Raw genomic sequence first — 15,263 nt, forward strand, 5'->3', positions numbered from 1 at the left:
AAAGAAGAGGAAGACCTGAATGTAAGGGACCTCTGATCACTTGAAGTTGCTTAAATGTCTGAGAATTTCTAAATTAAAGGTATTATTACCAAGTAGTTAACATTATCTTATATTGTGACCAGTGTTACAAAACAAAATCAGTTGTTTAAGGCTTGATATGTCTCCCAGTATCAAGTATGTGAACGTTATGCAGACAGTTACGGGAGTGTTCTTAGATGGGTAAGATTGTGTGGTACCCATTTACAGAATCTGATAAGTCAAGTGGGTCTCAGAAAGAGAGTGAGGGAGAGTGTCCTTCTGTCCCTCTTGTTCTTTTCCAGAAGTGTAGCCAGGACACTAACGACAGAACAAGACTGAAAACAGGCAACTCTGAACTCAACAGGTCTAGATGAAGGAACACATCTGTGCCTGGAGTAACCCATGGCCTTCCACCACAGTATATGGTTTATGGTTTGTACGATGGGCAAGAAGTCCTGCAGGACCCAGGAGATTCACCAAAAATGCAGGACAGGGTCTGCTGTTGAATGTGCGGAGAGGAGGGTCAAGAGCAAATGAGCCCCACTAGGCAATCCACCTCAATGGTACTTCTTCCAGGTTTTAACACCAAATACTAGGTTTTAGAGGCAGTCTGAGAGAGGCATGGAGTAGGATCGGCTTTTAGGCAAAGGGTTTATTAACACCAACAGTACAGATGGGACTGAAGTAAAGCTTTAGTTCACCAAGGGAGAACAAATTCTGTTTTACTACATACTATAAAATTGTTTTCCCAGAAAGTTTTATACCCATTTATATTCATGCTAGAAAAAAGACAGTGTATTAGTTTCTTGTGTTGCAACTTACGGAAAGAAGTGTTCATTTTGACTCACGATTCCAGCAAACACAGTCCATGACAAGGAAGAAATCATGATAGAGGCAGGAGGTGGCTGGTCACATTATGTCTACAGTCAAAAGAAAGCAAAAGATGAATGCATGTGCTTAGCTTGCTTTCTCCTTTATATTAACTCTAGGAACCTAGAGGATGGAATGGTACTGCACATATTTATGATGGGCCTTTCCACCTCAGTTAATCTAATCTAGAAAATTCCTCACAGACATGTCCAGAGATTTCTTTCTGTAGGAATTCTAAATCCTATCAAGATTACAGTAAAGATTCAACATCACAGACAGATACTCACATAAATCACTGTTGTGAATAGGAAAAGAGATAGTCTCACAGATATTTACATTCATTGAGAACTAACAAGTTTGAATATTTTACAGACAATCATGAGACATAATGATGTTAGGTCAATAACAAACCAAATATACAATGATGACTCCATATTGCCTAGAGACATAATAGCTATTTGAGTATGAGGAGTACATACTTTATGATGTTCACAGAAAAATGAAGTTGTCTAACAAAAACTCATTTATCAGAACATGTCCCTTTCATTAAAAAACCATGACTGTATTATGTCTTCATTTCCTTTTTGGTGAATTACTTATGTTCTTTACATATTTGTGTACGTGGGTTTGTCCATTTAGAGTCGATAGTTTAGATGATAAGATTATGGTATAAAGTGGGATATACTCCATAGAGAGAAAATTCAGATAAGTTACACTGTAATGACTATGATGGCTCCTGTCTGTGGAGAAGGCATAGCATGTTATGACATAGGCAAAGGAATGACTACAAAAAGCTTGACAGAGAAGAATCTAACACATTCCTTTTCAACAGAAATCTCTTACAAGTGCAATATTACCACTTAAAGAATAAGCCTACTAAAGGGAAAGGTTGTGAGCCCATTAAGTAAGAAAAGGCTAAGCTGGGTACCCGTTATATGCTGAAAATGCCTTAGGAAAAAGATCATAGCAACATAATTCACCTGACCAGAACTTTTGCAAAGGTTTAATTTTTCTGATTGGAAGAAACATTACAGGCATGATTTAAAAGGCTTTTGCCAGTTGTTAAAGCTGAAGCCTCAGAGTACTCATAGTCAAGAGAATTCCTATGAATATGGTGAGAATAAATAAATTTTTCAGTCATGATACCTGTCTTACTTAATATCTGATGATTCATTGCTGAGGGTTCATTGGTTCATTATGGCTGAAGAATGAGTAAACACCTTCAAGTAGAACTCACTTCTCATTCAACTGTAGAAATTTCATAGAACAGAAATATTTTCCCAATGAAGTACAGGAGAAATTACACTGAGTGGTCAAGACTTTTCAATGGTGCACAAATGCACAGTGATCAGAAACATTATGAACGTATTGACTGTGAAAAAGTCTTCAGAATAAACTTTGAATTTTAATCATAATAGACTTCATGGTGAAGAGCTACCCTGTTCTAATGCTTGAGTAAAAGCATTCACATTCAGATCAGAGCTTAATAAGCACCAGATATTTCAGAATAGAAATAAACACTGAAAAGCAATGAATATGGGAAAGGGTTTCTGGAGACATCACTCTTCATAGAGCACCAGAAAATTTATAGAAGTAAATAGATCTTTGAATGTAATGAATATAGTAATGCTTTCGTTTAGAACTTTAATTAGTCATTAGAGAATCTTTTGCAATGACTACAGGAAAACCTTCAAACAAAAATCAATCCTTGTTAATCATCTACAAATTAACAACAGAGAGAAATTCTGTACCTATAATGAATAAGCTTTTAATTACAGGCTGAATCTTATACATCATCAGAGGATTCATAAAGGTAAGACCATTACGTATGCAAATTTACATGTATACTAGCAGCAACATTTCAGATTTGACATTAGCAAGTCCATACTAGGGAAAAATCTTTTAGATGCAGTAAGTGTAGAAATTATTTAAATCTGAAATTTAATCCTACTCTACATCAGTCAAAACACAACTCCAGGAATCTTATTAGCATTATGGTAGTTATAAAGTCTGGTAAGAAAATCAGACCTATGTAAAAATGAAAAAAAAAGATTATTTTTACTGCAGACTGAGGGAGAATAGATCTTCTTTAAGGAAATGACTCTAGATAGGTTGACTAGACTCCAGTGGATAAACTTGCACTGAGGGACATTTGGGTACAAATGCTTGACTGCATAGGCATTAACATATATGACAGAATGGAAGAAATCCGGTGGGGTACTATGGATGGTGCGGATGGGGCAGGGAGTTCTAAATTTAATTAAGATCTATTATATTAAATGCACAAAAACTCAATAAAATATCTTTGAGTTAATTAAAACATTTTTTGTTCATTGCATATAACCTACAAAGGGGTCAAGTACCATAATAGTTGTGCTTTAATCATTCTTACAAAAGTCATATAGGAGCCTTCATCATTATTCATCACATAAGAAAAACCAACGACAAAGTGGAAGAAATTTCTGAAGATTATGTATTTGTCACTAAAAGAGCTAGGATTTGAGTCCTAAGGTAAACTTATAGTAGCAATATGTGTTATAAACTTCAAGGATGTGTTAACCTTTATTAATCACTAAGCAACTCATTCCAAAATTCAGAATTCACTCATCAGTAAGTTTTCAAGCACCTTCAGTCAATTTTGGAATATGGTAGATACTCCCAAATTCTATCATAGTGAAGTAAGGGTTATAAAGAATTTATCATCTGTATTATACCTTCAGTAAGAATTCCAATCTTGAAAGATTTCATTTGTTAAAAAAAAAAATCTGTTCCCAAATATTTTCCCTTCTCATGATGGAGGCTATCTAGTGAAATATACAGAACACTGGGAATAGCTATCATATTTTCATCATCAGAAGAAAAGGAGGAGTTACCCACTTCTAAACAGTACTGAATATACATATATGTGGAGGTATAAATCATGAAATTAGAAAGGATACTATGAGAGGAGAAGAGATATGGAGTGGAAGAAGGCAGAATAGAATACATGTGACATAAAAGCAGAATGAGAGCTATTGGATTGGAGGAGAAGAACCAGCAAGATCAGGCCAGAGGTATGGGCAGGGGAGAAACAAGAGGATTAATAAAAACAAATTATCTATGGAAATTCCGTAATGAAACCCATTGTTTTGTACGGTACATTTAAAACTTTTTTTTAAAGGGGCCAAGGAGATGGCTCAGAGGTTAAGAGCAGCAGAGGATCTGGGTTCAGTTCCCAGCATGAACATGGTGGCTAACAACCATCCTTAACTCCAGTTCCAGGGGATCCAACACCCTCTTCTGACCTCCACAAATATTGTACGACATAAGTGCACTTACATATATTTAAGCAAAACACTCATACACATAAAAATAAATGGAAGGCAGAGGCAGATGGAACTCTATAAGTTCAAGACTATCCTGGTCTAAATAGTGAATTCTAGGCCAGCCTGGGCTACCTAATGAGACCCTGCCTAAAAGCAAAACAAAATAAAATACACACACACACACACACACACACACCTGATTTTTATTGAAAAACTCTATTGTAGCCTGCATTCCATAATGGAGAATAAATTTCGTTGCTTGTGCCAATCATAATTCATCGAGATAGATTTTCATAGTATGCAGTTTTAAAAATGACCCTGAGAATAAGGGAAAGAAAGGAATAGTTGATTACTGATGTTTGCCACAGATAGGTGATTAATGTCAGGCTAGTGTCATGTATTCCAACCTCATGATGACTCTGGTTCTCACTTAGAAACATTTCTTAAGAATACCTAAAAACTATTCAATAAGCTAGAGACCTCAGAATGATGAGAAAATTTGAAAAGAATGATGGGTTCAACTTTAAACATAGAAATATCAGGCACATTTGGAATGTCTCCTTGGAATTATCCAGTAGGCAGTCAAATTTTTGTATTATTGTGAAGAAAGTAGAGGTACAGACGAAGATTTGAGAATCATCAAATGTAGAAGCATTTTATTATTTTTTATTTTATGTGTATCAGTGTATTGCGTGTATGTGTGTAAGTGCACCCATGAGTGTTGGGAATCAAACCTGGGACTTCTCAAGAATAGCCAATGCTCTTAACCACTGAGCCATCGTCCTGGGAGACTGTGGAGTGAGGTGTTTTTTTTTTTTTGAAGAAAAAAAGTAAAAGGGTGGATGTGATGTTGTATACCTGTAATCTCTGCATTTGTAAGGGTGGAAGCAAGAGAATCCAGAATTCAAGGCCAGCCTCAGCTACAAAATGAGATATTGTCTCAAAAAACAAAACAGCAGGACATGGGGATGCACACCTTTAATTTTAGCAATTGGGAAATAGAAGCAGGAGGATTTCTGTGAGTTCAAAGCCTACCTGGTCTACACAGTTTCTGCGCAGTCAAGGATACACAGTGAGACCCTGTCGCAAAAAGAAAAAATAAATAAAAGTACAAGTGAACAAGGTAAAAGTCTCTAGGCATTTAAGGAAAGGCAAAAGTGAGAGGAAGAACTAGGTAAATAGGAACCAGAAGAGGTATTGCACTCTACCTGTGCCCTCTTGTGGTAGTCTCATTATTTCCAAGAATAAATTTCCTCTCTCTTCTGTCTCTCTGGTCCCTGACCCATAATTCAAGTTTTTACCCTGCCTATGCCAGGTCTTCTGAGAGTCTCTTCTTAATTTAAAAGCAGTTTGGAACCCTTCTCCCCTGAAGTTGCAAAAAATATGAAAAGCAAACATGGGCATAGGGATGACTTCAGTTTCTACATTTAGATACACCATGACATCTCTTGATCCATTCTGTTGGCTTCATTAATTTTAGAAAATCCCAGATCTCATATCCTTTACTTCTCTTTATAATTAAAATGTTTTGAGTGTATTACATTGAATCGATAGGGTATAAAGCATATATACAATATCATAGTAAACCTGTATATATTTGAAAAATCAAATGATTTTAGTTGGGCGTGGTGGAGTATGCCTTTAATCCCAGCACTTGGGAGGCAGAGGCTGGTGGATCTCTGTGAGTTCAAGGGGAGCCTGGTCAACATAGTGAGTTCCAGGCCAGCTGGGGCTACAGGGAGACCCTGTCTCAAAAGACCCTCCCCCCAAAATCAAATGATTAAAAAAATATAGGGCTCTTGGGGCTGGAGAGATGGCACAGCAGTTAAGAACACTTACTGTTCTTCCAGAAGACCTGGGTTCAATTTCCAATGCCCACATGGCAGCTAACAACTGTTCATAACTCCAGTTCCAGTGGATCTGGCACCCTCTTCTGGCCTCCACAGTCTTTGCATGACACGGGTGCACTTACATACATGCAGGCACTACACTCATTCAAATAAAAAAAAAAAATTAACCATGTCTCTAGTCCCTTAAAAATGTTTAAAGGTGGGCTGGAGAGATGGCTCAGTGGTTAAGAACACTGGTTGTTATTGCAGAAGACCCAGGTTCGAATCCCAGCACCCACATGGCAGCTAACAACTGTCCATGGCTCCAGTTCCAGGGGATCTGACAGCCTCTTCTGTCCTCCGTGGGCATTGCACGACACGGGTGCACTTATTTACATGCAGGAAATACACGCATACACATAAAATAAAAATAATAAATAAAAATTTTTAAAATGTTTAAAGGTGTATTTTTTGCATTTATATATTTACCATATAAGGTTTGCATTTATTCTTTGTGTTTGTGCACCATTTATTCCATGGTGTGCACACCATGGCACATGCATGGAGGTCAGGAAACAACTTATGGAAATCACTTTTCTTCTTCTACTATGGGGGTTCTGGGATGGAACTCAGGTGGTCAGACTTGGCAACAAGTGCCCTTACCAAGTGAGTCATCTTGCCAGCCCAGTGATTCATTCTTCTAATATTCCACAATAGGCATATACTTGTGGTACATTTCGCCACAGATGGAAATTTATTTTAGTTTCAGGTTTGGAGGGAGGGAAGCATACATAAACAATGTTACAATAAAAATACGCACACATATAACCATTCATATATGCTTAACAATTTTTATTTCTGTAATACCATGTGCTCAAAAGTAAGAATATCACTCTATGGTACTTTCCAAATATTTGCCAATTTAATATATATATTTGTAGTATCACTATGCTGCTTCTAATTTATATTCCTCATAAGTAATGTTGTAAACATGATTTAATGTGATAATGGACATAATAGATTCTATTTGTAAAGTGTGCGTACAAGTCTTTATCTTGTGCTTGGGTTGTTTGTCAGGTTGATAGATATTATTGGGGTCATATTTAATAAGGTTATACTTCATAATATATTATACACCTTGGTGTTATAAAACGTTGCATTATATAGTTATACTTCATGCTATATAACTAGCTGTTGCAACTGCAAAAGCTATACATGGTAGTTCCTCATACTTTACGTCCCCTTGGCAGCTAAAGGAATGTGGTGTAGGATTTACCAGTGCAAGAGTTTCCCAAGGACCACTCTGTCAATAATTCACTAGCAGGATGCTCAGAATCAGAAACGATGTTGTCTGTATGACATGACTTATTATAGTGATGGAGTACAGATTAAAGGTAACAAGATACAAGGTACATATAACAGAGTACAGGACAGACCAGGTATGACTTTGATAGTCCTCTCCCAAAGGAGGTGTGTGGACTGTGTTTAATTCACTCAACAATAATGTGTGAAAGCGCATCTTGTCAAATTGAGAAGTTCACTCAAACCTTGCTGCTCAGTGTTTTTATTTGGAGCCAAGGTTAACCTTAGCTATCTAGTCTGTCACTATCCAGCAATCAAACCACAAGACCGAAAATTCCTACCATAAACCATATTGTCATAAACCATCTGGTATGGCTCAGGGTCCCAGACAAACAAAAGAATTCTAAACAGGTAGGATTTCCCAAGAGCTTACAAGTCATCTCCCAAGAGTTGATCAGGAACTAGATTTTTCTTTGTAAAATAAAATTTCTTTTGAGATACACAGGATAGAGCAGGTCATTCCAGACCTTCTGAGATAATATTTCCCTGCCCTAACAACCACAACTCCCACCCAATATTTTGTCAGAAAGGAGTGATTAAAATGTAACGATGGACCATGGTACACATTTGTAGCCTCAGCCCTCCACAGGCCAAGGCAGGAGAATCATGGATTTAAGGCCAGTCTAGGGTATATAGGAAGAGCTTGTATCAAAAAGTGCAATGATTGAATTCACTGCCGTAGCTGTGGTAGTGGAAGCAGCATCAGCCTCAGGAAAATGCTGTTTCTAGAGGCAGCACTGGAAGCTGGGCTAGCATCCAGTGTTCAGTGTCTAGTGGTGTTAGCAATGGTATTCAATTATCTAATAATTACAGCATGGTTTCTGAAATGCAGCTGGTGCCCAGATGCTTTGAACAATATTTTGTTAATTCTGCTGTTCTTTGAAGATTCTTTTAATTTTTTATTTAGAAATAATTATATGTATACATATATATGAAATTGCAAAGATAGCACTGACAGTTCCACCATTCACCTCTTCCAATATTTACATCTATACAATTGTAGTACAAAACCAAAAATCAGACAGAGACAGTGGTACACCATATGTATATAATCCCATGTCACTGGTAAAGTGATATATGGGTCTCTACAATAATCACAATGATTGAGCTACATCACCACAAAGACTTCTCTCATACTCCGCTTTTGAAGTTGCACTCATCTCCATTATCCTATCACCAACTCTAATCCTTGACAGTCACTAATGAGTTTTCCCTATTTGCAATTTTACCTTTTCAAGATTATGAAAATTCGATCATATAATACTTCACATTTTGAGATGCATCCAATTTGCTGTTTTGATCATGTGTTCCTTTTAATTGTTGAGTACTATTCCTTGGCATAGTTGGTTTAACTATTCACTCCCCAAAAGATAACAGGGTCATTTTCAGTTTGTGGGTATTATGAATAAAGCTACTATAAACATTTTTGTATAACTTTGGTGTGTGTGTGTGTGTGTGTGTGGCACGTGTGTGGGGGTATCTGTGGAGACCAAAAAAGGGCAACAGATCCCTTGACAGATCCTTGGAGCTGGAGTTATAGGCAACTGTGAGTCATTGAATGGAACTGAACCAGAGTCCTCTGAAAGAGCAGTAAGTGCTCTTACGCACTGAGCCCCCTGTTTTCATTCTCTTAATAGACTCTTTTGCAAAGCAAAATTTTGAATTCTAAGAAAGTTAAATTGACTGATTTTTTTTAAAAAAGTATGGTGTTCTGTATAAGCTGCTGGTACATGCCTATAATCCCAGCATTCTCGAGGGAGAGGTGGGAGGATTGCAAATTCAAGGCCAGCCTAGGTTATATAGTGAAACTGTATCTAAAAATAATAATAAATAATAAACAAACAAAAAGATAATTATTTTATATCATTTCTAAGAGTTAGTCAACAAACTCTAGAATGTGATGCTTTTCTCCTGTTATCTGCCAAAGATCTTAAAGGTTTAATTATACTATTTATGTGCATCATCCATTTAGTCTTGAGGGTTTTAGAAGACTTGTTTTGTTTTCTGGTGCTGTGGACAGGGCCTTTAGACAAATAAGGTGTATTATTTTCTTTTATGTTCTTGTGATAAAATACCCTGACAAAAAGCAACTTGGGAAGAAAAGGTTTATTTTGGCCTAGAGTTCCAGAAGGGTAGAGTCATGATTGGGAAGACATGGCAACACACAGGGAAATCATAGTGGCAGCAATGGGAAGCTGGCTTATCACATTATATCAGCTCACAAGAAAAAGGAGGAGGAGGGGGAGAAGGAGGAAGAGAAGGAGGAGGAGCTATAAACCTTCAAAGCCCTCCCACAGTGACATACTTCCTTTAGCAAGACTCCACCTCCTAAGGGTCCATAAGCTTTTCAGATAGCACTAACAGCTGGGAAGCAAGTGCACAAACACACAAGACTGTAAGGGACACTTCATATTCAAACCACAGCACCAAGAAAGCACTATACTACAAAACTACATTCACAGCCCCTAATTTTAAGTTTTATTTCAGATATGAAGTTCAGGTTGAGGTTTGTTTTTTTCTCAGACTCAAGGAAACTCAGAGATATGGATATTCAATCAGTACAGCACAGTTTGTTTAAAGGTATCCTTTATCTGTTGTACTGGATTTGCATTTTGTCAGAAATCACTTGGTTTTATTTATGTAAAGCTATTTCTACATTCCCCATCCTATGCCATTGTTCTGTGTTTATTCACCTATCAATACCACAACATCAATGACTGTGTATTAGGTGAAATTATTTTTCTCAGTTTAATTTCTTTTAAATTTATATTTTGAATTTATTTTTAATTATGTATATATTTGTGAATTTGTGTGTATGTGCAAGTAAGTGTAGGTGCTTATGGACTTCATAAAAAGGCATCAGATCCTCTGGAGCTGGAGTTTTAAGCAGTTGTGAGCTGCCATGTGAGTGATGAGAACCAAACTCAGGTCCTCTACAAGAGGACTCTTAGTCACTGAGCCATCTCTCCTGCCCCCTTCTTTAAGATAATTCTTCTTTCCCAAAATTATCCTGAGCTTCTATTTTTTCTGCATATTTTAGAAAAATATGTCTGTTACTATATAAAAACAATTTTACAAACCTACTACTATTAATCCTGTTAAATGGACATAGCATTAAACTGACTCCTAACAACTTATCATTATAGTCATATATTAGTGCATCTCTCAACCCTCATGAGAGGATTTCTGTAGTAAACAGCATTTAACACAGAGACCCACAACTGGCCAATGTGCAGAGAATAAGAGACTGTGGGGTTCTCAACTCTAAATGAAAAATCTATATCAAAGGCTCAGGAAACACTAAGGAAGAGGTGGTAGAAAGATTGTAAGAGCCAGAGGCGGTGGATGACTACAATGAAACTGCCTCTTCCAGATACAACAGAATACTTGTACATATGCGTCCACAGCATTTGTGAGAGAGCATGCACAAGACCTGAATGAGCCCAAGTCAAACAAAAACCCAGCATGAAGACAGGAGGTGGTCAAGAAGCCCCAGACCTAGCTGAGGAATTATTGCCAATTGATAGTTCCTGGGAGAGGGAGAGTCAGTTTTCTTTAAAGGTGTGATGTCAGGTAAGTTGATCAGGCTCCAGGGCATAGAACTACACCCAAGATAATTTGGGGAACATAAATTAGACTTGATAGGACTTAAAAATAATAGAAAATATGAAGTGGAGAAGGATAGAGAAGTGGGAGTGGATCTGAGAAAAAATGAGGAAGGGGGTCTGAACATGCTCAAAATACATTGCATGAAATTCTCAAAGAATCAATAAAAAATATTTTTAAATGCTCAGGCACAAAAGATTTGCACATGATCTTAGCTCTTCTCAAATAAAAATATGATTTTGTAGACATGGAAGAATATAAAAATGGTACTAACAATGCATATGTGACAGGTAGAACTGAAAGAATGTGAAGTATAAGGCAAAATAATGTAATTTAAAATATTTTGAGTCATCTGTTACCCTATGATGAAAGAATATATCTATGCTCAAAGTGTAGTATGAGAGGGTAGCATAAAAGCCTTAACAACTGGTTCAAGGTGGTACGATTTAGATAATGATTACTGAAATTCTATAGCATTTAGATATATTTCAATTTTTAATGATGCATGTGCATTATTTCTCTAATGGGTATGTATTATGTGTATGACAAAATAAGTGAATCTATCAAAGAAAAATCCTCTCAAGTTTCTTATGATTCATGCACTCATCAAACAATTATTCATTGAAGAGATATGATATACTAGGCATTCTGGTTGCTGAGGATACAGCAAAGAATAAACAGACAATTCATCTCTTAAGAAGCTTCCATCCTAACATGGCAAAAAGTGCATAAGCAAAAAAGATGGTGGATAGGAGGATATATGTGAAAGAATTGTTTGGGATCTTTGCATTTTTAAATTTTTATGTGTATGTTTTCCTTGCGTGTAAGTGTACTCGTGTGTGCAATGCTCACCAAGGCCAGAAGTGGGGGTTGGATCTCCTGGGACTGGAGTTTGGATGGTTGTTAGAAGTCATGTGGGTGCTGGGAGCTGAAACTGGGTCCTCTGCCAGAGCAGCCAGGGCTCCTTAATCACTGTGCCATCTCTCCAGCAATAGGACCTGTTAATTTTGAGAATACCAAGACATACTAGCAGGAGAAGGGAGGTGGATTGTAGGATACATGTCTAAAGATTATAGACTGGGTCATGACTGAAGATACAGATATGGAAGCAGAGAGCATATAAAATGGCACTTCACACTTCAGACCTCCTTTGCTGAGTCTGATCACGTCTCACTGCAGACACTTTACAGAGGAAGTGCTGAGGAAAAACAGGCAGCTGACAGGGGAGGTTGCTATGCAACAGATGAGGAAAGTCATCCAGCCTGGCAGAATAGATGTCGGCCCTTAGAGACCAAATGCTGCAGCCCTTCCTAGCATCAGCTTTCTTTCATATGCAGACTCCTGGCAGGAGCTGAGGCCAGAGTAAATGGGAAATGCACTAAGATCTGCCTTGCATTTGGGGACAGTATGGTTTCAGTTTGATTCGCCTCACATCTGTGTATCATTTTCTGCCTCTGTGAGTTTCTCCAGTCATTCTGGAAGCACAGCAGGCTGTGTGTCCTTGGACAGGACTCACTGTGATTCCTGTTTTGAATATTGAGAAACCAGGCTCAGAGAAGTTTGATGAAGTGACTCTCAGGTGCTCACACAGCCAGGGACAAACAAGCCAGGGATTATTTTTCTAGACATCTAAAGTATAGCCCAGCTTCTTTCTGCAAGAATAGGGTAGGCACACACCTGATTGCCCTTGTAGCTCCAGTAGGCACCAAGTAGGCCTGATGGTCCACTCTGACAGGGAGTGGACCTGAAGGGGCAAGACCCAGCCACATGTCTCGTAGAACATAGGCCTTGTTCACTTGGAACATATGATGGGGGGGAGGAGTTTGTCACTCCGATAGAGGATTTAGAAGTGCCTCTGTCCCCAGAATGACACTAACAGAACATAGGCTTTGCATCCAGGAAGATGAAGGCCCCAAATTTTCGGTTTTGTTGCTGCTGTTCTTTGTTTCTTTGTTTGTTTTTAAGATAAAATATCACAGAGTAGCCCTGGTGGCCTGGTTTTCCTGACTTAGTCACCAGAATGCTGGGATTGATGACAAGTGTGCACCACCATGCCCTGCCCAAATTTGGCCTTTTTCTATTTACTACTCCATTGCCCTTGCCTGTTTCATTCAGTGTGTCTGCGTTTCGGCTTTCTGGTGTGTAAAATAAGGATGTAGACCTCCATCTCCCAGAGCTGCTGTGAGAGGAAAACAATCTCCAGGATAGATCCTGCTGTAATATGCAAGACATGCTCTTCCCTTCCCTCTCTGCCCCCACCCCTCACGAACTGTTTCCATGGAAAGAACTGAAAAAAGGGCAGGAGGAAAGCAAATGTTCTTTTTAAGTCTAGTGAGAGGAAATGTGTAGATTCCCCTGGCAGGCACTTGCTTGGCCACCTCCAATACTGTATCTTCTCTGGCCTTTGCCTTGCCCGGGTAAACTCAGCAGAGGCCTGAGGCTGCAATGAGACCACCCCCTCACCTCCACCCGGACCCAGAGGCCTCCTTAAGAGTGGGCTGCTGCATGCTGCTTGCTAAGCGAGGGGGTGGAGATACTTGCGGACCTGGCAGGAGAGGCCTAGAAAGAGGGAGGTACAAAATAAAGACGCATTGCGGAAAAGGTAGGGGGCCAGTGTGCGGGGCAAGGGGGTGGGACCAAGAACAGTAGCTCATCTGTCGGAGGACGGGGTGCAGAAGAAGAAGGGGAGGAACCTTTATACACAATCAACCTGGTTGGCGGTGGGGTAGTGTGTTGGCAAAGGGGCGGAACCTCCTTCCAGCGCACATGCGCTACAAGGTCTCCAGGATGGAGCTTTTGTTGGGAAAGCAGGCAGGACTCTTATTTGGACAGTGAGCTGTTGCGCATGCGCGCGACTTCCTGAGGCGGTGGGCGGTATATTAGGCGAAGAGGCGGGGTCGCCCAAGCTGCCGCGCTGGCATTTTCTCCTGGACAAGGAGAGAGTGCGGCTGCTGGGAGCCGAGCTCAGCAATCCTGATCATCTGAGTCGTGAAGGGAGGCAGCGAGGGGGTTGGGGTTGGGGCCTGAGGCAAGGTGAGATTAGCCCCCAGACAGGGCATTTGCCCCCCTGGTGCGGCGCCCCCCTTCCCCATTTTTCCCCCAAACCCTTCACCCTGGATTCTGAAACCCCTTCCACTTCCTGATCCCGGATTTACATCCCCCACCCGGTCCTTCCTGATTTAGACCCCCTTGTTCATTCTCTAACTCCATGTCCAATTCCTCCCATCGTTCGTCACAGAGCCCTCACGTATTTCTCGACCTTGAGCTCTACTGTCGTTAGGATTCCTCCCGATTCAGAACCCGATTCAAGCCCCTAAATTCGAATTCCCCGTCCTCACTTCCCGGAGCTCTAGCGCATTCAGCATTCGTGCCTGCTTCCAGAACCAGGATTTGAAGCTTCTCCCTCTCAGCTTCTCGAGATTTTAGACTGTCCATCGAGACTCCCATTTACTTTTCCCGCTCCGATTAGGTCCGTTTCTCATCCAGTACCCCCCGCCCCCAAATCAAACCACACGCAGCCATTTCGGCCCTGCGTATGTTCCTTCTCTAGTATAATGCTTAGTTCCTCTCCCACGACCCCCAGGCTCTGCTCTTGCCGGAGGGACCGGAGCCATGTCTCAGAAAATGGACTGTGGTGCAGGCCTCCTCGGCTTCCAGGTGAGATCCCCGATCCCTAACCCCACGGTTTCCCCCGGCTGGCGGATTACGCCCACCCTCGGGCCCCTTTGGTCGCCCAAATGCCAGGATTTGATCCTGCCCCCATTCCTGCCTAGACTCTGCTGCCCTCAGATTCGCAGCATTTATCGAAGGGGGGAGGGGCGTCTCTTTTCTGCCTTTAGTCCCTGCTTGGAGAAAGGGGAGACCCTGTTAGTCAGGGCATTCTGCCCAGAGAATGCGGGTTGGGTAAGGAACCATTTTTTTTTCCACAATCCTGACGCGTGTAGAGCAATCTGTCGCCCCATCCCCCAGCCTCCCGCCTCCCACCCTCCCTTTCTCCACTCCACGAGATTTCCCCCTCCCCCTCTCTCCCGCTTATCCTCCTCAATTCCTCCCACCTCCTCCTCCTCGCGTCCCGTGCTCCCTACCGCAGTCTAACCCACCCCTGCTCTAAGCCCACACTGGCGTCCAGTTCCTGTGCAATGGCCTGCACCAAACCCCATCTGCCTTCTGACTGTCCCTCACCTTGCCCTGCCCCCTCCACCCTTACTAAATTTTGTTCTCACCCCGCCTCTCTTTGACCCTCCTCTGCCCCCAGGTCTGTGAACTTCAAAGC

General features: G+C 40.4%; 1 protein-coding gene across 2 annotated transcripts in view; it reads left to right on the top strand.

The window, feature by feature from the left end:
• Positions 1 to 13,852: 13,852 nt before the first annotated feature.
• Maged1 (MAGE family member D1) overlaps positions 13,853 to 15,263 on the top strand; it is a 7,406-nt gene continuing 5,995 nt past the window's right edge. Inside the window, exons 1-2 of one of the 2 annotated variants that reach the window (XM_008847607.1) lie at positions 13,853 to 14,023; positions 14,574 to 14,647. In XM_008847607.1, the coding sequence (XP_008845829.1) occupies positions 14,603 to 14,647 (45 nt within the window). In that variant the 5' untranslated portion in view covers positions 13,853 to 14,023; positions 14,574 to 14,602. Of the gene's footprint in view, positions 14,024 to 14,235; positions 14,460 to 14,573; positions 14,648 to 15,263 lie in introns of those variants that run through there. The other variant, XM_029570688.1, reaches the window with a different exon arrangement.

Source organism: Nannospalax galili, unplaced genomic scaffold, assembly GCF_000622305.1.
Source record: "Nannospalax galili isolate Female #2095 unplaced genomic scaffold, S.galili_v1.0 scaffold1383, whole genome shotgun sequence".
Classification (NCBI taxonomy): Eukaryota; Metazoa; Chordata; class Mammalia; order Rodentia; family Spalacidae; genus Nannospalax; species Nannospalax galili.